This window comes from Vombatus ursinus, unplaced genomic scaffold (assembly GCF_900497805.2).
Source record: "Vombatus ursinus unplaced genomic scaffold, bare-nosed wombat genome assembly UNPS02014812.1, whole genome shotgun sequence".
NCBI lineage: Eukaryota > Metazoa > Chordata > Mammalia > Diprotodontia > Vombatidae > Vombatus > Vombatus ursinus.
The window spans coordinates 17,572,162-17,595,940 of NW_020954590.1; the positions used below are offsets into that span (position 1 = coordinate 17,572,162).

The following is a 23,779-nucleotide window of genomic DNA, read 5'->3' on the forward strand; positions in this document are numbered from 1 at the left end:
AGATAGATAGATAGATAGATAGATAGATAGATAGATAGATAGATAGAGGGCATAGGGTGAGCTGAAAATGAAGGGGTCATATCTGGAGAATAAAATTAAGGGGTGAGAGAGGAATATACTAGGAGAAGGAGAAAGGGAGAGGTAGAACAGGGCAAATTATCCCACAAAAAAAAAAAGGAAAGAAAAGGTTCTTACAGTGGAGGGGAGATGGGGAAGGTGAGAGGGAATGATTGAATCTTATTCTCATAGGATTTGACTTAAGGAGGAAATAACATACACACTGAATTGGGTATGGAAATCTGTCTTACCCTACAGGAAAATAGGGGGGGAAGGGGACAAGAGAGTAGGGGAATGATAGAGAGGAGAGCAGATTGGGAAAGGGAGTAATCTAAAGCAAATACTTCTGAGGAGGGACAGGGTCAAAAGAAAGAATAGAATAAATGCATGGGCGGGATAGGATTAAGGGAAATAGAGTTAGTTTTTCACAGCATGTCTACTATGGAAGTGTTTTGCATAACTACACATATATACCCTATATTTAGTTGCTTGCCTTATCAGTGAGGGTGGGTGGGGAGGGAGGAAGGGAGAAAATTTGGAACCCAAAGTTTTAAAAACACGTTTAAAAAAATGTTTTCACATGCAACTGGGAAATAAGAAATACAGGAAATGGGGTACAGAAATCCATCCTGCCCTACAGGAAAATTGAAGGTGAAGGGGATAAGAGAAGTGGGGGAGAGATAGAAGGGAAGGCAGAGTAGGGGAAGGGGTATTTAGAATGCATGCCATCTTGGGGTGGGGGGAGGGGTGAGATGGGGTGAAAATTTGGAACTCAAAATCTTGTGTTAATAAATGTTGAAAACAAAAAAATAAATAAAAATTACAAAAAAAAAAGTTGAAATACAACTTTGGTGATGGTGGCACAAGATAGTCACATGGGGTACATAGCTCATTCAGCAACCCCTGTCTCTACAATATTTCCTCCTCCTCCTCCTTTTCTTCTCTCTCTCTCTCTCTCCCTCTCTCTCTCTCTCTCTCTCATTATTTTTGGCCCTGTGCCTCAATCTAACTTTTTCTGCTCCATCATCATCTCTGGCTTTCCAGGGCTGGGCCACAGACATGTTATTTTGGATGAAGCCCCAGGAATAACTAAGATTTTGCACAGAGTCTCACATGCAAAATATTAAGTTATGGCAGAATTTTTCTGCAAATATTTACATTGCTTTGATAGCATAGTGGTCATACTTTTCCCTCAAACCTTTCACTTGTGCCATAATTATGTAAAAACACACTATCCTATTCAATTTAGTTAGGAACATTAACAGAAAAAGAAATTAAGACTGTTCCAATGAGTCTTATTATCTGTACCAGTAGAACTTGCCAATCACAGTGATGTAATGGTAACACATTGATCCTTTGTATTTCTGAGCTACAAAACTTGAAAAATAAGCTCAAATAAATCTGTAGTCTTTGGACAGGAAGTAGACACACTGACTTTTAGTTAGTATACATGTTCTAAAAGGGAAAAAATGAATAATGTTGCAAACATGGCCTCAAAAAAGACAACAGTTACAAATCCTAAATTTGCTAATTATCCTTTTATGTTTGCTTTGGTTTCACCTTTTAGCATAACAAAACTAACACCACACTGTGATAGAAGGTTGGCCTTGGAGTCAGAAAGACTTCTGACACTTAGTAGCTATGTGAACCTGGGAAAGTCACAAACTCTCTGGTCTTCAGTTTCTTCATCTACAAAATGAGGGAATTGAATTCAATGACCTTTAAAGTCTTTTCTAGCTCCAGATCTATCATCCTGTAAACTATTTTAATACCTTGTTTTGCAAAGTAACAAAAAAAGAAAAGAAGCCCACAGCTTGAGAACCATCTATTTACCATCAGTTACTCTCTATACCAGTGTCTTTTAGTCTAGCTAGAAATTAGCTAACAAAAGGAAATAATCAGAGGATTTTGTTTTCATAGCATAAGGAGATTATATTTACTGCTCCATCCTTTATACCCAATAAGAAAGGAATCTGTTTGTATACCTCTGCATACAAGGCTTTAAAAAAAAAAGATCCTCAGACACTTGACACTTAACTAGCATTAGATCCTGGGCAAGTCCCTTAACCCTGATTGCCTCTCCAAGAAAAAAAAAAAAGAACCAATCCTTTTTAAATATGAAAAATGTTCAATCTTGTGGCATGCTTAACATTAGGGCCCTTTGGCAGTATTTTTTGAGCCATATTCACAAAAAAGTCTGTGTAATGTATACATATTACTTCTGACAAGTGAAGAGTAATACTTTAAAATCACATCACCCCATAAAGCAGGGCACTTTACACTGTCCTATTCTAGGCAAATTCGATAATACAGAAAACTTTATACAGTGATTAGTGTTTGAGTGACAGAGTTTTTTTTTAAAGAGTGCTGGACCCACAGTGGCTTTGGGGGCAACTTCTGGATTTTCAAATATTTTTATAACTTCTTTTTAAAAATAAAGCAAAGTGGAGAGTTCCTGAACTTCTTTATGATTCAGAGGTCGGGGTAGAAAGAAAGGGAAGTGGGAGAAGAAGAAATTGAGACAAAAGATGTGCAGAATCTTGCTTTTAATTAGCCCTGACAACTAAATCTGACATATAAATATGAGCCACTATAGTTTAGAAATTTTTGATTATTAGTTGATTTACTAAAACCAGATTTTTACTTTTATATTCCTCTCTGAAAAAAAAATGACAATTCAATCGCTCTTGTAAGCATTTGCAATTACTGATGTGGAATAACGTAATTCCACTTCAGTTTCTAAATGTATAACAAAAAGTTAAATAGAGGTACTAAAAAACTTAAATGCTGCTGAGACCTGTTTCACCCATTATCAAGAAATTCCTTCCAATCTACAACAGGAATCCATGTGAAAAAGCAGGTTCTATGGTTCGCAGCTTCTCAATACTGGCACTCAATTGGCAGAACCTGTCATCCCTGTCTCATTTGCACTTTGTGACCTGCACATTTTCTCTGCTTTCCCACCACAATTACTTCATGCTGAAGGGAAAAAAAAAGGCGCAGATTACCTGTGGGGTCAGGCACAGGATATAAGGAACAAAGAGAGCTCTTGAAATCTACTTCATTCCATTTGACAATTTGTGGATGAGCAAGTCAAGGAATTATAACAGACTTTGATGACATTTTTCTTTATATACATTTTAACTAAAGTTCTGTTTTATTGCAGGTAAGCAACAAATGACTTTGATAACATATATATGTGTATATATGTAATATATATGGTCAAAAAGACTGAATCAGAATGAAAGAAAAGAAAACTAGATTTCAAACAGAAAATTCAAAAAGAAACTTCACCTTACCAGTGTTATTAGAGGCTGACAATTAAAAAGCGTACTTCAATGAATTTATTTTAGCTTTCTTTATGGGATGATCTAAAAACAGTAATTAAAAAATAAAACTCTGTTTATACTAGCTTGGGACCTAGCTTGCCCAAGATTGATTACATTATGGTAGATCAACTGACCTAAGCTATTAACTATACAAGCCTATTACCCTGTTTATACTGATAGTTATAAGATAGAGTGGCACAAAGTGCTTTAGAGAACCACATTTATATTATATTTCAACATTTACTGAGAGTTTCTGTCGATGATTTGTTAAGAGTAACAAGCAGAAGTGTTTAAGTTATAGGAGAGTACTGAATCAAATTATAGATAATGTTTGGAGTATATTCCAAATCCTGGGATCCTTAAACTTCTCTTCTAGAATATGAAACATGATGAGCGAAGGAAGGAGGCATGTCCAAGATGATATTTTGAAATACATTTTCTATAATATTCATATGGGGGATTTTGCTCTCAAAAACCAACTGGGTTTATTTTAGAATAGGAAAAAGTCATTCGCCTATCAGATTTAGCATGTAATTAACTGGTCCCCTTTCCAATGACTTCTTCTAAAGACAGTTAGTGCTTGGAAAGTGCAATGTTAATGCAAAGTGTCAGTTTCACTATATTTTAAGAACTTAGCCTTTCACACTACAAATGCTGTCTTTATCTTATGACTATGTTATATGTATATAAATACTGTGTGTGTGTGTGTGTGTGTAGGAGAGGGATGAGGAAGGTAACTAATTAAAAGCAGAGGGATTTTTTTTTTATAAATGCAGCATTGAAAGAAATGAAGACAAATGTGAAGTTGGTCAAAAACAGGTCAAAAATTAAGACACAATTCCACTGAAAATTCTAGTACATATTAAGGTAATATCAAAATTAGTGCTTTCTTAATCATTCACATTTTTTTTTACTTATTCAAGTCTCAAGTTTTTGTTTATTATGAACATTTAATGGATATATCAATTTACCCTTATTTGCTAAACATACTTAACATTTAGGCATAAATGTATATTTTTTCTGTATATTTTTTTTTGAGAGGAGGGCTTCTTAATCTTTTGTATGTCCTGGACCCCTTTTGATAGCCTAGTGAAATTCATCAACCCTTTCTCAAAATAATGTTTTTAAATGGATAAAAATAAATATATATAAGATTACAAAGGAACAATTATATTTGAATACAGTTATCAAAAAAAGAAAAAGAAAAAGAAAAGTTCGTGGACCCATAGTTAAGAATCCCTAAAGAAATTAAATGCTTTTTTTGCTCTTATTTTAGTGTGTACAACATGAGGGAATTAAGTACAGTGTAGATTTTAGAGCACATGACTCTCTAACCACTCAGTATTCATTCCATAGGAGTCTGCTACTAGGTGAATATAGTAGCTTCTTTGGCAATTAGTCTAGGAGCATGAGAATTTTTGTATACATTTGCATAGATCCAAATGAAAAGAAATAGAAGAAATAATTCATTAATATTCAACAGTCTTCTTATCTAAAATTGTTTAGTATATATTAGATGGAAATGGGAAAAAAGTAAGAGTACAAAGGTTTCATTTGTATGAAATGTAAGAATTGTTATCCAAAGAACTAAAAAAAAAAGTGAAAGAAAAGAAAGTCACTCATATTCATGGCTAATACAAATGTCTTTTGAATGCTGAGGTAGAACTGCTCTCAGAAACACGTCTTTGATTTACTGCTACTCCGATTACTCAATTTTCAATGGGTTTGCTCATCATTTTGCAAACGTAATTTGTCACTGGCACCAGTCAATGCTCTTTGTAAATTCTGTGGCTTTTCTTTTAGATCTATTATTCCTGCTGAGAAAATCTACTAAAGAAGAATTTTTCATACTGACACCCACTGTAGTCTTGCTGTGAATAACCACATTCCCATAAAAGTCATTCCCTTTATTGCAAACTTGCTGCCAGAAGCAAGGGAAAGACATCCAAGCCAGGAAACCTTTTATCCCTTTCTGCAATCACTTCTTTTTAACCCTGTATTCCATTCAAAGAACTGAAGAAAGGTGGGGGGAGAGGAAAGGCACAAGGCCTCCAAGGTCAACTTCAGCTACTCAGTCAATGTGCATAAAGTCAGCCCTACTGCTCTAACAACACAGGATGTGTGTGTGTGTGTGTATAATATATATATTATATATATATATATATATAAGTATGTGTGTGTAGAGAGATAGATTGTACATGCTGTTTTTCTTCCAAAAACCATTTTTTATTTGAATATGTTAATCTTATTAATATATTTATAAAGCATGTTAGAAAAATTATCAAGTGCTTTTATGCATGAAGCAATTAAAGCACCTAGACGTTAAAAGAATCCTACCTCCCTTGTCCCCTACCCCCATCTTGATCATGGAAAATTCAAGTGATTCCATTCAATCCTTCACTCCAGATGGATTAATCTTCCTTAGAGAACAGATCATCTTTCTCCAACGCTCAGTAATGCTCCATTGTTGGCATTCAAGGCTCTTCACAATACAGCACTAACATAGTTCTGAAGTTCATCCCATAGTGTTTCACTTTATATACTCTAAGATTGAGCCAAATTATCCTTCTCAGTCTGAGGAAAAAGCCTTATGTTTCCCCCACATTCTGAATCTTTGCTCATATATTTTTTCTCCTAAGCACAGAACTCCCTTTTTTCTTTTCTTATCGAAATCCTACCCATGTAAGGCCCAACTGAAATGCTACCTTACTCTGGAAGTCTTTCCTGCTACCTTGTCATATATTATCTTTTCCTTCCCTGTAAATCTTTTTTTTTCAGTTTTATTTATTTATTTGTTTTAGGCAATTGGGGTTAAGTGACTTGCCCAGAGTCACACAGCTAGGAAGTATCAAGTGTTTGGTCTGAGTCCAGATTTGAACTCAGGTCCTCCTGACTTTAGGGTCCGTGCTCCATCCACTGCACCACCGAGCTGCCCTCTTCTTTGTAAATCTTAAAGTACCTTGTTCATACTTGCATTAGCAATTATGTTCTCTTCTGTATCGTATTCCATGTTTGTATGTCTACTCTCCCCCAGTAGCATGTAAACTCCTTGAGGGCAGGAACTGCACACACACACACACACACACACACACACACACACACACATTTGTGTATTTCTTCCAGCAGCTAGTATGGTGCTAAACTCTGTAATATAGACAATAAGTGCAAAAGTTCTGAGGTCACTGAAGTGCATGATGGTTGGGGGAGGCTTTAGGGAGGAGTCAGGAATTGAATTGTAGACAGAGCGAAGAATATACAGTTTAAGGAAGAGGAGAGAATGTTAGCTAAGGCACAAAGAGATTAGCATGTTTTATGTCAAAGGAGGACATAGGAAAGGAAATTGGACTGACGGGTTCATATTGGAAATTAATAAAACATATAATTGGATAAGTAAGGTGGATACTGATTATAAAAGACCCTGTATGCTAGAGACTGGAGATTGGATTTGATCTAATATTAATACATATAAATATTTTGAACAAGACAGTCAAATGATTAAAATTATTTTAAGAATATTAATTGAAGAATCGTGTGATAAACCTCAAGGAAGTTGTTTGATCATCTAATGTAACCGATTAATAAGAAACAAGAGAAGGGCAGCTTAAGTGAAACTAAAAGATACTAAAATCAAAAGAGGAAGGCTTCTCTAAAGCAGAACAGAACCTCTACAGAGATTTATGGGAAAATATGGAACTGAAAATCATAGGACAAGAATTCCTGGATGGGTTGCAATGGGCAAGGCTGACAGGTAAGCTCATAACAATGAGCTGTGCCACAATAGTACCAGCATTCAGAATGCAATAGAGTGGGGGAGACTACAGGCAGGAATTTCATGCAATTCAACAAGCATTTATTAAGTATCCATTAGGTGCTGAGAGGCAAGGCATATAATAATAAAGTTGGCAGAGCTCCTCGACCCCAGGGAACTTAAAATAGGTGGGAAAAGACTTCAACAAAAATGAGTATGATGCAAAGAAGAGTGTGATAGGAACAAAGCTCTCTGAGAAATGGAGAAAGAGGCCACTTTTTACTGGGGACCCCAGGGAAGGCTTCATGGAGGAGGTGACATCTAAGCTGAAAGAGGGCTTAAAAGAAGATGATTCAACAGGTGAAGGTAAGGGGTAAGTATTATCTAGGCAGGAAATGACATGGAAGAATGGGGAACAATCTAGTTTTGCAAGGGTGTAGTATGTGAAGGGAAATTGTATGAACTAATGCGGAAAAGGGAGGTTGGAACCAGGTTCTGGAAGGCCTTAAATGACAAGCTAAGGACTTTGTAGCTAACTAACACAGTGAATAGAGTACTGGGTTTGGAACCCGGAAGATCTGCATCTCAATCCTGCCTGAATTACTTACTGTTGATGTGACCTTGGCCAAATCCTCTCAGTCTCAATTTCCTCATTTGTAACAAGAACTCCTACTTTACTGGGTCATTGGGAAGATCAAATAAGACAATATCTGTGAAGCTCTCGCCAATCTTAAAGCAGTACATAAATATTAGCTATTGTCACCATCATCACCATCCTTCTCCTCTTCCTCATTATTCTATTGGCAAAGGGAGCCACATATTTTGGAAAGATTTGGGAGAGATGGACTGGAGAGGAGAGAGAATGAGGCTATTCTAATAGTCTAAGAAATGTGATGAAGGTCTGAACTTCTGTGATGAAAGGTACTATCTCTGTGAAGGGAGCAAAGGGACGGATGTGAGTGAGAACTGTACATGTAAGGAATTATTATTATGATTATAACTTAAATAGCTATATATATTTTTGGAAGTGGCAAGAACTACTCTACTCATTGATGATAAGTGCTGCTTACTTGAAAATTTAGATAAATTTATTTTTGTAAAATAAAAGAAGTAATATGACATATTTCCTTAATAAGGAAACTATTTTTAGCTTTTCACACCTTTGATAATCTCAGTGCTTATAGGCCAATCACCTTCTGTTTTTAAATTGAATTTTCCCAAATCTCCTCACCTAAAATGACTTAGTCTTTTTCTAGTAATTCCCTGTCTCATCAAAACTGGATTTAGATAAATTGAAAAACACCCAATCTCAAATAAACCACTTGGGAGCTTTACCAAAGGACAGAATCTTAGACTTGAGAACTTTCCATAGGGACTATAATAGAGGATATGGAAAATTTCAACCATTTTTTTTGAGAATGAGGAAATAAACTTAAAAATTAAACAATATCAAAATGAGCTTCTCCCCCCCATAAAGTCATGCGAGATCACACTAGAATCATAGCTTTTTTTTTTACCCCTCCAGTCTTTAAAAAAAAAAGTTTGCATATTGAACTGGGTTGAGCTCAGATAGAGACTTTATTGTAATAGTGCTGAAATAGGAGAAGCCTCTTGAGACTGCAACTGAAACACACTTTGGGAAGTTGGAGTTACAGTACTTCTGCCCTATTCAAAGTTTTTTTTTTTTTTTTTTTTTTTTTAAGGAGGACACCTTATTTTTTTTTCTACTAAGCAAATTTCCCAGCAAGGTAAAGAAATGTAATTTTTTAAAAAAATTGCTCTTCCTCAGATTAAAATAATAGTACACACCTGTCAAAATCAAGGATTTTAGTCTAAATCAAAAGCCTGTCACAGATTACACTAAAAAGCCATCAGTTCAGACAGCTGAAATGTAACTTTCTTTTCACCATATATGTCTAAGATTGACAGCAAGTTTCTACATCTTCCTGCTCCTGTTCTGTGGATCAGGTATATATCCACATTAGGAGAATTCTCTTCCCTAAGTGGTACACTTTAATTTAACAGGGGAGACATAGCATAAAATGTTTGTTTCATACCAAAAGAATATTGCCAAGTTAAGGATGTGAATTCACAGGTGACTTGATGTCAACCTTTCTTGGAATAATATAGTTATCCCTTCCACATTGCAACTTTGCCTGCCGTGGTTCTGATTTGTTGTGAGTCAGCATACAAAACTAAACAGAAGTTTTGGGGAGTTTTGTGGAAGCTGCAGATGATACAAGGTTTAGAAATTCAGAAATGCATAAAATATATGCATAGTATTGTATGATATCAACCCAAATTTTACAATAAGGTATTGTAAACACCTCACGAAATAAAAAGAAAAAATTCAGACTTGTTCTCTGGTATGAAGGGAGGGCCAAAAACTTTTTATGCAGATTATCCAGATCATGGGGGGCACCATGCCTCCTAGTCTGCACAACAATGAAAGGATAACTATATAAATTACATAAATATATAAACTAAGAATTTATATTGTATCTGAGAAAAGAAAATAATTTTGTGCAACTCTAAAGTAAAAGAAATATTTAGATGGGAAATAATAGTCCTCAACATAGATGCTGCTTAGAGAATTCTACGTTAAAAGTCATTCACTTGGTTATTTAAAATGATGATTACAAGACCCTATCTCTAGAGCTAGAAGTCATAGCAGCAGAACCTGAGAGGCTACCTGGTCCACCCTCTTCACTTTACAGATGAAGAAACTAAGGCACAGGAAGGTTAAATGATTTGTCCAATGTTGCAGTATAAAGTGGCAGAGCTGGGATATGTGCTTTACATCCAACTAAAATCCTCTGACTGTGGAATTACTGTGCTTTTTACTATTTCATGTTACCTCCCTTAGATCATCTAATCTAGCTCTTTTATTTTATACGTAAATAAACTGAGACCCACAGGGTTGAGTGACTTGACCAAGGTCACATAGGTAGTTTCTGTATTTATAAATTTCAATTGTTGGGCAGCTAGGTGGCACAATGGATAGGGTGCCACTCCTGGAGTCAGGAAGACCCGAGTTCAAATCCAGATTCAGATACTGGTTGTGTGACCCTGGTCAAGTCACTTAACCCTGTTTGCCTCAGTTTCCTCATCTGTAAAAATGAATTAGAGAAGGAAATGGCAAATCACTCTAGTATCTTTGCCAAGAAAACCCAAATGGGGTCATGAAGAGTCAGACACAACTAAAAAACAACTAAACAACAAATTATAATTGTACTTGGTTTCTCACATATGACATTCTCTATCTCCCAACTCCATTCCTCTGTACTGGCTGTCCCTCATAGCTGGAATGCTCTCCTTTCTCACCTCCACCTCATAGCATTCCAGGTTTCCTTGAAGACTCAGCTTAAATTTCATCTTCCCTAGAAAGTCTTTCTTGGGGGGCAGCTAGGTGGCACAGTGGATAGAGCACCAGCCCTGCATTCAGGAGGACCTGAGTTCAAATCTGCCCTCAGACACACAACACTTACTAGCTGTGTGACTGTGGGCAAATCACTTAACCTCCATTGCCCCCTTTCCCCCGAAAAAGAAATAGAAAGTCTTTCTTGGTTCCAACACCAACCCCTTTCTCTACTTTACATTCCTCTCCCCTACTTTCCATCTTTCCCTCTGAGGTTCTTTTCCATTTATATTGCATGTATCCTATATATATATGGTTATTTACATGCTATCTCCCTGGCTGGAATGTAAGCTCCTTCTTGGGGGGTGGGGGATAGAGATTGTGTTTGCTTTTCTTTTGCATACCCAGAAGTTAGCACAAACTTATCACATAGTTGGGTTCAATAAATTCTTATGGACTGAATGATTACCTGCATCACAGGATTATTGTGAGGATGAAATGACATAAAGAACTTTGTAATGGTTGCTGTTTGGTCGTTTTTCAGTCATGTCTGACTCCTTGTGACCCCATTTGGGTTTTTTTTTGGCAAAGATACTGAAGTGGTTGGCCATTTCCTTCTCTAGATCATTTTACGGATGAAGAACTGAGGCAAACATGATTAAATGTCTTGGCCAGGATTATACAACTAGTAAATATCTGAAGCTAGATTTGAACTTAGGTAGATGAGTCTTCCTGACTTTAGGCCCAGTGTTCTATCAATGTTCCATCTAGCTGCCTGCTTTGTAAATAAGGTTATCCAATTTTAGCCACAATTATGAGTTTTTTTGATTCAGCAAGAGTCTTTTCTGGCAGGTATAATATCGGGTTATATGTTATTCACATAATAAAGACAGGTATAGCTGGGGTCAACAACAGTGACCTCACTTACCATTACAGAGCAGATAGCACAAAAATAAAGGAAGTTTGAGGAGGGTAAGCTGTGGTTGGTATAAGTGTGCCTGGAACCCAGTGTCTTTTCCAAATTTAGTGTTATTAGTGGTAAATTTAGGGCCTCAAACCCTTCAGCCCTTTCTCCTCCCCCATTTACTGTCCTGAATCACACCCCTATCCCTTTTATAGGGTATAAGAAGTTTGAGAAGTTTCACTGGAGAAGAAAATGCAAACCACTCCAATATCTTTGCCAAGAGAACCCCATGGACAGTATGGTACATAGGGTCAAGAAGAGTCGGACATGATTGACTGACTGAATACCAAGGAGAAGTTGGAACAGTGGTTCTCAAACTTTTCGGCCTCCCCTTACCTCTTAAGATTTCTCAAAGAGCTTTCATTTATATGGGTCATAGATATTGATATTTGCTGGATTCGAAACGAAAACATCTTAGTATTATTCTGAAGATAGTTTTGACCTCTTGGGCCTCATGGAAGGGTTTCAGTCTTAGAATGTTATTTGTAAGACCTCAGCTCTCATGTGCTAATTTTCTTTGTAAACCCCATTGTGCCTAGAATACAGTAGGTATGCAATAAATGTTTGATGAATAAATGGATTTAACTTGTGGTAAATCTCTAACCATGGGTTAAACTTTTATCATGTTTCTAACACAAACTGAAACAAAATAATTATTAAATGAGGCTTTGAATGTATTTTCATAACTTTCAGTTTTTTGCTGGAAATACAACAAAATCTTATGAAGATGAAGTAACAGGCATAATGTTAAAAATTCAATAATAATAACAATAATGGCAATAGAATGATTTGTCACCTCATCAATTACACTGTTGGCAAAAACTTTTTTTTTGTGATTAAAATAGGTATGTTTAATTCTATAATACACACAGGAGAGGAAAAGAAAGTGAACCACACAAAACAATGGATAATAAAAGATCACTTCTCTTTACAACTGGAATACATTACGTCAGAATCACAATTGTACTCAGAGTTAGAAGGGACTTCAAATACCACATAGTGTGTCCAATACATACATGAACAAGAATTTCCTTCACAATATACTGCCAAAGTGGTCTTCTAGGCTTTGCTTAAAGACTTCCAGTGCAAAGAAATCCACAGTCTCTGGAGTCAGGTCATTCTAATTTTGTATATCTCTAATTATTAGGATTTTTTTTTCTGATATCACACCTCATCTGCTTGTCTGCCATTGTCACCCACTGCTTTTACTTCTCTCCTTTAGGACCAAGCAGAACAAGTATAAACCTTCTTCCACATGACAGCTTTTCAAATAGTTTAACACATGTTCCAATGCTACCTTCTACCATGTCTTCTCTAAACTAAACATCCTATTCTTTAAAATAGTTTTCACATGGCATGATCTTAGAGTCCTTTGACCATCCTGGACATCCTCAACTTATTATTCCTAAATTGGGGGGGGGGGAATCCTCAAAATGGAAAACAGCACTCCAGATGTGGCATAAGTAAGGCTATAGTGAGGGATATCATCTCTCTGGTTCCAACCACTGTCTCTCATAATGTAGCTATAGATTGTATTAGTTTTCTTGGATGCGAAATCATACTGTTGACTCATACTTAGTTTGTAATTCTCCAAAACTCTCAGGTCTTATAAAAACAAATTGATATTTAGCCTTCCTTCCTCCATCTGGTTATGAAGTTGACTTTTTTGAACCCAACTTAAGCAAGTTGGAGAACATCCAGAGAAATCAGCATGCTGGAGGGCCTTGAGTTCATATCATGTGAGGACTGGCTGAAGGAAAAAGGCATATTCAGTTTAAAGAAGAAAGGACTCATGAGGGACATTGTATAGTGAGGACTGCTTTCATGTATGAGTTGGATTAGATGGCCACTGAGATAATTTCAAATTCTCAAATTCTGTAATTTTGGAAACTGCCTTTTATTAAATTAGGGATACAGAAATTATGGCCCACAGGCCATACAGATCCAGCCTACCACCTGTTTTTGTAGGCCTTGCAAGCCAAGAACGGTTTTTACATTTTCAGATAAAATTTTGGTGGTGTGCAGATTTGGCCTGTGGGCTTTAATTTGCCAACCCTTGAATCAGAGCAAGGTTATAGCTTATCAAGATCTTTTTGGATCATGACTCATTCAAAGTATTAGTTATCTATCTTGACTAAATTTTTGCTGTTTGTCTGTTTAATAAGTACACTGTCATCCAAGTCATTGGAAAAATATTAAACAACAAATGCCAACACTAGATTCCTGGCCCACTATACTAGTTACCTCCTTCCAAAGCAGTAGGAAATCATTAATGATTATTCTCTGGGTCTAGATGCACATCAGTTTTGAATCCAATTAACTGAAGTATATTAAAGTCTACATTTCTACATTTTGTCCATAAGAAGAGCATGAAAGATTTTGTCAAATACTTTACTAAATAGTATTATCTGTATATAGCATTCCTCTTTTCAAAAATTATGAGCTTACTCTGCTATGACTTGTTCTTTTTTTGCGGGGGGGGCAATTGGGGTTAAGTGACTTGCCCAGAGTCACACAGCTAGTAAGTGTCAAGTGTTTGGTCTGAGGCCGGATTTGAACTCAGGTCTGCCTGACTTCAGGGCTGGTGCTCTATCCACTGTGCCACCTAGCTGCCCCTCTAATTTTTGAATAATAGAAAACCAGATAGTTTCCAGAGTTCCCATACAAGAGGACTAACAAAATAGTCTCCATAGTTTCATAATTCCTTGGCCTCTTTTGAGGAAAGTGGAAAACTTGCTTGAAAAATTCTATTTGTCTTTGCCTTAAAGACTGTTGATTATTATGAAATCAGTTTTAGCATATATTTAAATACCTCACTTTCTGATTTAAAGCTAAGAGGGACCTTTGCAGATGAACTTCATTTTACTTAGGAAAAAGCTGAATCTCAGTGGGGCAAGATAACCATGTTCAAGGTCACTAGCTAGTAGGTGATAGAATTGGAACTCAAAACCTGATCTTTTGACTTAAAAAATTCACGACTCTTTATACTATTCCTCAAACCTTCCTTCTAATCCTGGGAGTATAATTGCTATTTCAGTACAAAACACTTTAATTAAAATTCTATATCTAGTGTGGGTGATTATACTTTAAACAAAACTTTTTCCCCCTTTCATTACCAATAATACATAAATGTGAGATTAAAAAAATTCTCAAGTTAAAATGCTAAAGTATACAACAAATAATCATCATCCATTTTTGTTAGGTTACAAATTATGAAGGTTTATCTGGAGTCTGGTTTGAAGTCTTTTGGGAAATTCTAACACTGACATAATTTAAAATTCTAGTCCAGGTAATGACAACATCTTACTGTCATGCTACCTAGTTGGAAAATATTTAGGGCATTGGCTGAGGTGCGGGAAGTTTTAATTCAAGATTTATTTTTGGCTTCTCAATTTCCAATCTCCTCTTACCTCCTCCCCCCACTCCCAGTTTCTTTGTTCGCTAAAGGGCTGTTCAAAGGGTAGAGAGTGGGGGTAGGAACAAGAGAACAGAACAAAGTAGAGGTAGTAGCCCTGAGGCAGTAAAGGCTTGAATGTGGCCAGTCTTGAGTATCAAGCATAATGCCTACTGCCTGCCTTCAACAGAGTTAGATACAGTGTCAAAAACACCAGCGATCATCATAAGATTTAAATTGGGTGACATTTTTCAAAATCAAAGAGAAAAATATAATTATAAGCCTCTGCTTTATTATTATTATTTTTAAATATTCAGGTCTATACAAAATATTTTTTCTCTTCCACCATGGAAATGACTCACAAGAGAACTAGTTGGTGACAAGTTAAATGAAAACATTAAGGTTTCCTAAAGACCTTTCTTTCCTGCACTATCTGGAGACATACACTATTGTCTTACAAGAAGCATCTGATAGAAAGAACTCTTTCTCCTTTCAGTCAGAAAGAGTAATAGTTCTTGTAAAGGAGCTAAGAAACTCCAATTCCGTACTGTCATTCTTAATAAATGACTTCCATATAAGTATCATCATATTGCACATGGAGACATTTATTGTAAAATGATCTGCAGGACGTTCCTCAGACTCATCAATAGGAAAGTCAGAGTATGTAATAGAATTGCAGCCTCTAATATTCACTGGTGGAGAAATCATAAATTCTAAAAATAATTTGACTTATATGTCACTCATGAGCTTACATGTAAAACATTTTTAACATCACAGAACAACACAACCTGCCTCTTTTCTTGGTTTGGGAATGAATGTCAAGTAAGATTTATTTATCATGATGTTCTATACATTTTTAAACAAAATTAAATGCTCTCCAAATTTAGTTTAAAAAATGAATTTCAGTTATTGCAGAGGCCTCAAAATTCATTAAAAAAATCTTATCTTAAGCCGGTTTATTATCCTTTAGCCCTTTTAAGTTCACCCAGCAAATCACCATTTTAAATACATACCAAGATAACACAAATGTTACTGGCAACTCTTCATTCAGTGTACTTCATTATGCAGAATATTTAATATGCCAAAGATGTAGGAGAAAAAAAAACTAAATTATGCAGAGGGGTAGCTGGCAGCAACTTAAGTTTTTATAAAGAGAACTAAGGCCAATACTTTTTTTAAAAAAATAGAGTTCAGATATCACACTTCAGGTTAACCAACAAATTGTTAACCTCCTTGAAATTACTTCTACTGTAGGCTTAAAATGCTAAAAACATACAATTTAAATAAATTAAGACATTCAAGTCCCCTACCACAACACACTGCTAATTGGAGTGTGAAATCAGGCATTACCACATCATTCCTGCCTGATGAGATAATTTTGGTCCTCTTAAGAGCATTATACCAATATATTTATTTTTGCCACTAAGTAACATTTTCTTAAAGAAATCAAGTATGACCAATAATGGATTACTCTCCTGTTGTATGACTTATGAGTTCAACGAAGGCCTGAAATGAGCACAAAGATGAACCTACTTATTCAAATGCTGAAAAAAAAGACTGGAGCAAAGTACTGGGAATTTCTGACAACGCATGCCAAAGGAACCTATTTGTTATACATTTCAGAATGTACTTAAACAAGTCACGACTGACTCACCAATAAGGAAAGAAAAAAACCCTAGAGAATCAGCTTTCATAAGACAAACATTTTATGTTTTAGTTAATGTTTCATTAACCTTAAGAACAAATGTTAAAAATTTAGTTAAAATATTTCAACATTCTTCCTTCTAACCTACTCAACTTTTCAGAAATATTCAGCATTAATATTGCTTTTAATTTGATCCTACATAAATATTTTTTCCTTTATTAAAGCACTAATTTTAATATACTTTCAGCTTTGGAAAAGTACTGTTTCAAGTGATGTCTACACACAAATCAGTGTGGCTGAAATCTATCAAGAAACAAACAAAATCTCAAACTAACCTGACTGAATTTGTGGGGTTAAAGTATACATAAGGCCAATGCCAGGTTTCCCAAATTTTCACTTTACAACTCATTGTTTTGGCATCTTACAGACATAGATTTGCCATTTTATAAGCTATGGTTAAACCATACCAAATTATAGCTAATTTCTTCTTGATGTGTGCTATTAACACCCATTAACATCAATAAGAGTTACATGGTTGTATCCAGGACAGAATTAAAGACTCTTCTGTATCATTAGAAACAAATGGAAACTTTGTAAAAGGCAATTTAATGTACTAGTAAATTATGGAATGACTTTTGCTGCTCTCTTATGGAGAGAAATACAACCATGAATTAAAAACATCTTTTGAAAATAAGTATAATTATTACTCTTTTCTAAAAGCCTGAAAATAAATTCTGAACACTCCACTCACTTCTAGAACATTTTTTTGCGTTAATCTGCAATGTCTTACATTTAGTTTTCTTAATGAAAGCAAACACTCTAAAATGCAAGAAATCTTGTATTTTACTTTAAGTGTAAAAATAAATACTTCACTTAGGAATGGAAGAAAAAATAAAGCACATTTAAATAATTTTATTGCACTGTAAGTTGCCAATTCGTCTGTGAGTAGTTTCTTCGCAGATGAAAAGAAATCAAAATATAGGACAGATGTTGAGCAAACCACATTTAAGTTCTGTCACACACTGGCATTTTTCAAATGATTTTGACTCATCTATTAAATAAGGTGCATTTTGCTTGATTTTAAAAAGGGAAACATGAGGAAATATTTAAAGGCCAATTGCTGCCAATTAACTTTGATCAGCAAAAGTTGTATTTGAATCCTTCAGATTCCTTCTCCTGTCTGAAATAACATACATTTATAAATTCTAGCAAAACAACAACTTGATGATTAATGCCTGTTGGCAGCCCTACCACAAGCTTGCTTAACGGCAGGATTTTAAATAAACAACTGTCTATATTAAGATAAGAGTGAAATGTAGCTTTGGTCATGTTTTGTCATAATGAAGATAGAAGCAGCAGCCATCTTTGCTTTTAAAAGGTGAACTACCTGAGATCACAGAAAGATCAGCTCCCTCAGTGACCATAACAGTTTTCACCGCAATCGCTCAAAGTTGTCAAGAGGGAAAAAAATCATAAAATAATAAGAAGGTCACTGGCATCTTGACACATGGATTGCTAGTGCTGCGGATGCTGGAAGGCCAAAAAAGAAACCTCATTATCTTGAGAATTGAGCCTGCTATCAAGCAGGGCAAGTCTGCAATGGAATATACTTCTGAAAGGGACAACATATGAAAAATATATGATTTGTTTCTGGCTCTAAGGCTGAACTTTCTCATACCAGAAGGCAACTGAGAAATTTGCAGCTTCCTATTAAAAATCTGTAGAGGTCAAAGTTTAATATTTAATGTCTAGATATTAAATTTTAATGTTTATATATAATTATGTCATAGCCTACTTTACATACTCATCTATTCAGATAAGAACATGAGGAAGACTTTGACAGTAAAATGTATGGATGTAGTTAAGTTCAAATTGTTTTACTTCATATTTATTTCACCAGCCCTATTTCCCTTAATGTAATACTCCATCATTGCTTGTCAAGACTACCATTGTTTCATGTGATAGAACAGGGAACAAATGCTAAGTGGCTGACATAAAATAATTACTACTTACTTCTAAATCATTAAAGAACAGATGTGTGTCTGCCAAATTGAAAATCATTTCTTCCATTCTCAGTCCAAGTGAAACAGAAGTAGGTGGATCCTAGAAAAAGAATTTTTAAAAGTCAGTTACATACCTCCTTCTGTTATATGAAATCTTACATGATTTCAAATGAGAGCTGGCTCTTAGTGCAGGAGAAGGAACAATAAGAGTTTTGAAATGCAAGCAAAATTTAAAATGTGCCTTTGAGTATATTAATGAGCATCTAAACATTATATTACAGAAGCAACCAAATGCCTCAAATGTTACTTTATGAGACTTGACTTTATGAGACTTGACTGTCTCACAAAGAAAATAATTCTTGACCATAGCACTACAAATAATTTAAAATTTAAAGACTCAGTCATATAAAGTACAGCAAAGCCAGTTACAGAAACATTTGTTTAAAAGAAAAAATACTACATGCTCAATAAATCCAGAAAACCAACCACCCTCAATAACTTTACAACTCACTGCATTTAAATTCTAAATCATAAATACCAGGAACTAGCTATAAAGAGTTGAATTACAAAATGGATTATTTTACTTTCAATATATTGTAGTAAGAAAACATGATGTCCATTGGTAACAGTATTTACTCAGAAAGCCAACCAGGTCTGAGCCATTACAGGAAACAAGTGATAGCTGCACTGCCCCACCATGATTGCCAGGAGCCATACAGGCACAGAAACTTTGCCATTTGGGTGACAGCTACCCAGCCAACACATAGTCAACACTACAAGACACAGCCATGTCTGTCAATCAACAGATGGTTGTCCATGACAGAAATGTACATTCAGTCTGCCAAATGATGCCTAGGAAATCTGACCCAGTACCCAGCAAGGACTGGGAAGACAGACTGCTCCATCCTCCCTGCTCCCTACCATTCTTTAGATTCCTCTTAGCTGGTCTGAACCAAGTATATCCTTGGGATTCTCTGGCACTGAGGGCAAACCCATGTGTTTTTCATGATGTAAAGTCACTGGAGTTTCCCTTTTCAGATCTTTTATTAAATCAAGGAATCAAAGGGCACTGTGTAACAATGATGATGGACAACCTTCTCTGAGAAGGGAATGGAAGAGAAATACAAAGTGTTGTTATATGCCTTTATGACAGTCTAACAACCATAGCAATACTACCTTACATTGGCATAGAAGTTTAACTTGCTAAGAGTACTTCCACAGCTATAATTTCTATGCTTCTCTAACATCCTTGCCAAGCACACAAGTAAGTTATCCCTGTTGGAAGGGGAAGCTGGGGCATGAAAAGGTAGGACTTCTCTATATCACATGGATCTAGGAGAATCACAGCAATGTCTGTATGTCTTACATAAGGTAGATACTTAAAAAAATGCTGTACTGTGTTACATTGTGCCCCAGGCAGAAGAATACAACCTCAAAGAGCTGGCAGAATCACTGCTCAAGTTTATTTTAAATTTCAAGTCTTTGTTCATCTCCTTTTCTTATTCTCTATCTACCCAAATCCAGCTGTCCCTTCCAGGCTCATTTGGAGGCCACTTCTTCAAGGATTTGAGAGGTAGGATACTATAATTTTAGAAAGAGTGCTGAACCAGAAGTCATGAGATCTGGGTTCAAGTGCCTGCTCTGCTGCTAATTTGCTTTGTGTCTTTGGCAAAGTCTTTTTTTTTTCCTTCTGGGTCTTATTTTTTCCAATTATAAAATGATAGTGTTGGACTAGATAATTTCTGAGGTTCTTTTCGAATCTAAAAGGCTATGATTTTATGATCCAGCTCTACCAACTTCAACCTTTTCTGAATTTCCATAGCATGTATTGCCTATACAACTAAATTCAGCATAGAAACATACACTGCTATGCATTTTGCCATATTTATTTGTGCACTTTCCTACAATTCTTTTTAATTCAACAAGCACTATGCTGATCCTGGGAATACACAGAAAAATGAAAAACAGTTCCTGCCCTCAAGACATTTACAGTCTCAGTGGGGTAGGGGGAAAGGGGGAGGAACTTGTAAGTACATAACAGGAATCTAAGTTACACAATGGATATTGCTGGACCTGGAATCTAGAAGACCAGAGTTTAAATCTAGCCTCAAACACTAATTAGCTGTGTAACTTTGGGTAAGTGATTTCACCTCTGTCTGCCTCAGTTTCCTCATCTATAAAATGGAGATAATAAGGGTTGTTGCGAGGATCAAATAAGATTTTTGTAAAGGACTTTGCTAACTTTAAAGGGCTATATAAATGCTATTATCAGTAATAGTAGTAGTAGTGGTGGTGGTGGTTGTGGTAGTGGTAGTAGGAGTAATAGTAATAGTAATAGTAGTAGCAATAGTAGTAGTAGTAGCAGCAGCAGCAGTAGCAGTAGTAGTAGTAATAGTAGTAGTAGTAATAGTAGCAGTAGTAGTAGTAATAGAAGTAGTAGTAGTAGTGGTGGTGGTGGTTGTGGTAGTAGGAGTAATAGTAATAGTAGTAACAATAGTAGTAGTAGTAGTAGTAGTAGCAGCAGCAGCAATAGTAGTAGTAGTAATAGTAGTGGTGGTGGTGGTAGTGCTAGTAGTAGCAGTGGTAGTGGTGTTAGTGGTAGTAGTAGAAGCGGCAGTGTTAGTAATATTGGCAGTTAGGTGGTTCAGTGGATAGAGTGCCCAGCCTGAAGTCAGGAAGATTCCTTTTCCTGAGGAACTTCCTGAGTTCAAATCTGGCCTCACTAACCTTACTAGCTGTGTGACTCTAGGCAAGTCACTTAATCCTGTGTGCCTCCATTTCCTCATGTGTAAAATGAGCTGGAGGAGGAAAGGGCAAACTACTGCAATATCTTTGCCAAGAAAACCCCAAATGGGCTCATGAAGAGTCAGACATGACTGAAATGACTTAACAACAACAAAAGTAGTACTATTATCATTATCATCATCATAGTCAGTATTATTACGTGAAAGCTAGATTAAAAACATCTAGTGGGCAGTAGTATGACTCATAATAATAGTAGCTAGCATTTATATAGCCCTTTAAAGTTTGCAAAACTGATTACTTATGTTAGCTCCTTTGATCTTCACAATAACCCTACAAAGTAAGTGCTTTTATTATCCCCACTTTACAAGTGGGAAAACTGAGGCTGACAGAAGTTGATTGACTTGCCCAGGGTCACACAGCTAATATGTATCTGAAGTAGGATTTGAGCTCAGTTTCTTTCTTATTCTGAGTCTGGCATTCTATCCACTATGCCACTGAGTTGTCTCTACCATTTTTATCCCTCTCAATGACTACCACAGGAGAAAAGAATTCTATGTAACAGATAGAAGTTAGATAATTTCCCCCATTCCTTTGAAGTTTATCTTTTTAAAATGGCTTTTCAAAACTTTTGTTGTTTTCCTTACAATAGTAGGCAATAATAAGGTTGTTACCTGATGGAAACAAAATTGTTGCAATAAGAGGAAGGGGGCCTGGCTTACTCATAGCTTTACCACAATCAGCATTTTGCTTGTATGAGTTCAAGGTCAGGTACAGGGCAGCAAAGACAGTCAGGCACCATTACAATATCATGTAATGGCTTCCTTGCTTTCTAAACCAGAGAAGTTTTGAACTACCTTTTAGAATATCACTATTTTCCTCATCTCTTATCATACTTAGTCCTCTACAAACACATTTGTTTGACAGTAGGGAAAGGTGAAGCAATAAGAGACTAGAGAAGAAGAAAAAACTGTTAGTGTTGGGTAGAGAGAATAGGCAAAGCAAGAAAACAAAGGTTTTATGAGTTGGTGGAAAGAAAGTCAAGAAAGTTCAGGAATGACAGTGTAAAGCCTGAACCTCAATGAACATAAATGATGCACATGGATAACTAGGACTTGCCTCTAGTGGAAAACATTATCTCAAACTTTAAGTTTAAAAGTACTTGAAATAAATCTTAGAATTTTTCAAGGCTACTAGGGAATCGAGGGTCCATCTAATCCAATTCTTCTCCCCCTCCCAATAAAGAAAAAAAATTACTTCATCAGTGTTCTCACCAAGCGAATATACAGCCTCTGACTGAAGGCTTCCAAAAAGAGGAAATACATGACTTCTCAAGGTAGCTCATTGAACTTTTGGATAGTTTTTCCTTATATGGCACAATTTTACAGTCAGTGACCCAGCATTTACTGTAGGTGGGGTGGTCACCTCATTTTTCTTACTAATTCTCATGCCAAGTTCCAAGGCAATCACAAAGGTTATATTTTTATATTTCTTCATGAATTAACATAAATGTACAACCTCTCTTTAATTATTAAATAAATCAAGCCTAAACTTGTATCTTTGTAACTCCTTACTCACTGCTCCTAGTTCTGGAGCCAACCAGAGGAATTTAGAAAATGCTAATGAGTTTTAAATATCTATTTATAAATTTATTATGGTTTGAAAAAAAACTAGAATGTTTTTATAAGGATTTAAAGTGAAATAGGGTGCTCACAAAAACCTTGGTTTTTTGGGACATTAGTCCTTTAGTTGAGGTAAGCTGACTTTTCTAAAGGCACAAGATATCCTTAAGTACACTGGAAAATTTTAAATGATCAAATGTTATGTCAGAGCCAAATTAGCTGGTAATGAAAACTTAAACAGCTGTTGCTCAAACTAAAATACCAGGTTGCTATGTTGACTTACTTTGATTTATCACAGAATCAGGCTAATAAAAATGACATGATGTGTCATAACTATGTTGAAATTATTTTATTTAGTAACAGTATAAGGATTCATTACATTTGGTTAAATGCCAGTTGTTACTTCTTAAGTAACATAATTCTCTAAGACATAGTCTTATCACTGATTTTACCATTAAATGAAATTTCAAATATGCAACACATTTTCTTCATAGAAAAGAAATCAATTAGTGTTTGGTTTTATGGTTATCAAGTAATGGATGCTGACAAAGAATATAAATGATTAACAGAGAACTGATAGTCAGATAAGGAAATAACAAATGAGCTCTAACATGTCAATGATAAATTTAAATTACCTGGCCTGGATGAACTAAATCCTCTGATCCTGAAAGAACTGGCAAATGTGACTGCTGAGCCACTTTGTCAGGGATATTTGAAAGCTTGTGGGAAATAGGACATGTGTCACAAGACTGGGGACAGGCAAATGTCATAATTTTCAAAAAAAAGGAAGAAATTTTCAAAAAAAGGATTCTGAACTAGGTGAATGGCTGGTCTCAATGAACAGCTCCTAATGGTTAAGTGTCAAAATGATAGGTGATTTTCAGGGGATTTTGCCAGGGATCTGTACTAGGCCCTGT

The 23,779-nt window shown here is 35.7% G+C and overlaps 1 protein-coding gene across 10 annotated transcripts in view; it reads right to left on the reverse strand.

Annotated features, from left to right (window-relative positions):
- The window catches only part of LOC114054112 (eyes absent homolog 1), a 161,198-nt gene that overhangs the window by 34,073 nt on the left and 103,346 nt on the right, over nt 1-23,779 (reverse strand). For 9 of the 10 annotated variants that reach the window (XM_027877237.1, XM_027877240.1, XM_027877236.1 and 6 more), the window contains one exon: nt 18,509-18,598. The exons of the other annotated variant lie outside the window; for it this stretch is intronic. In XM_027877237.1, the coding sequence (XP_027733038.1) occupies nt 18,509-18,598 (90 nt within the window). The remainder of the gene's footprint in view (nt 1-18,508; nt 18,599-23,779) is intronic. 10 annotated transcript variants of the gene reach the window in all.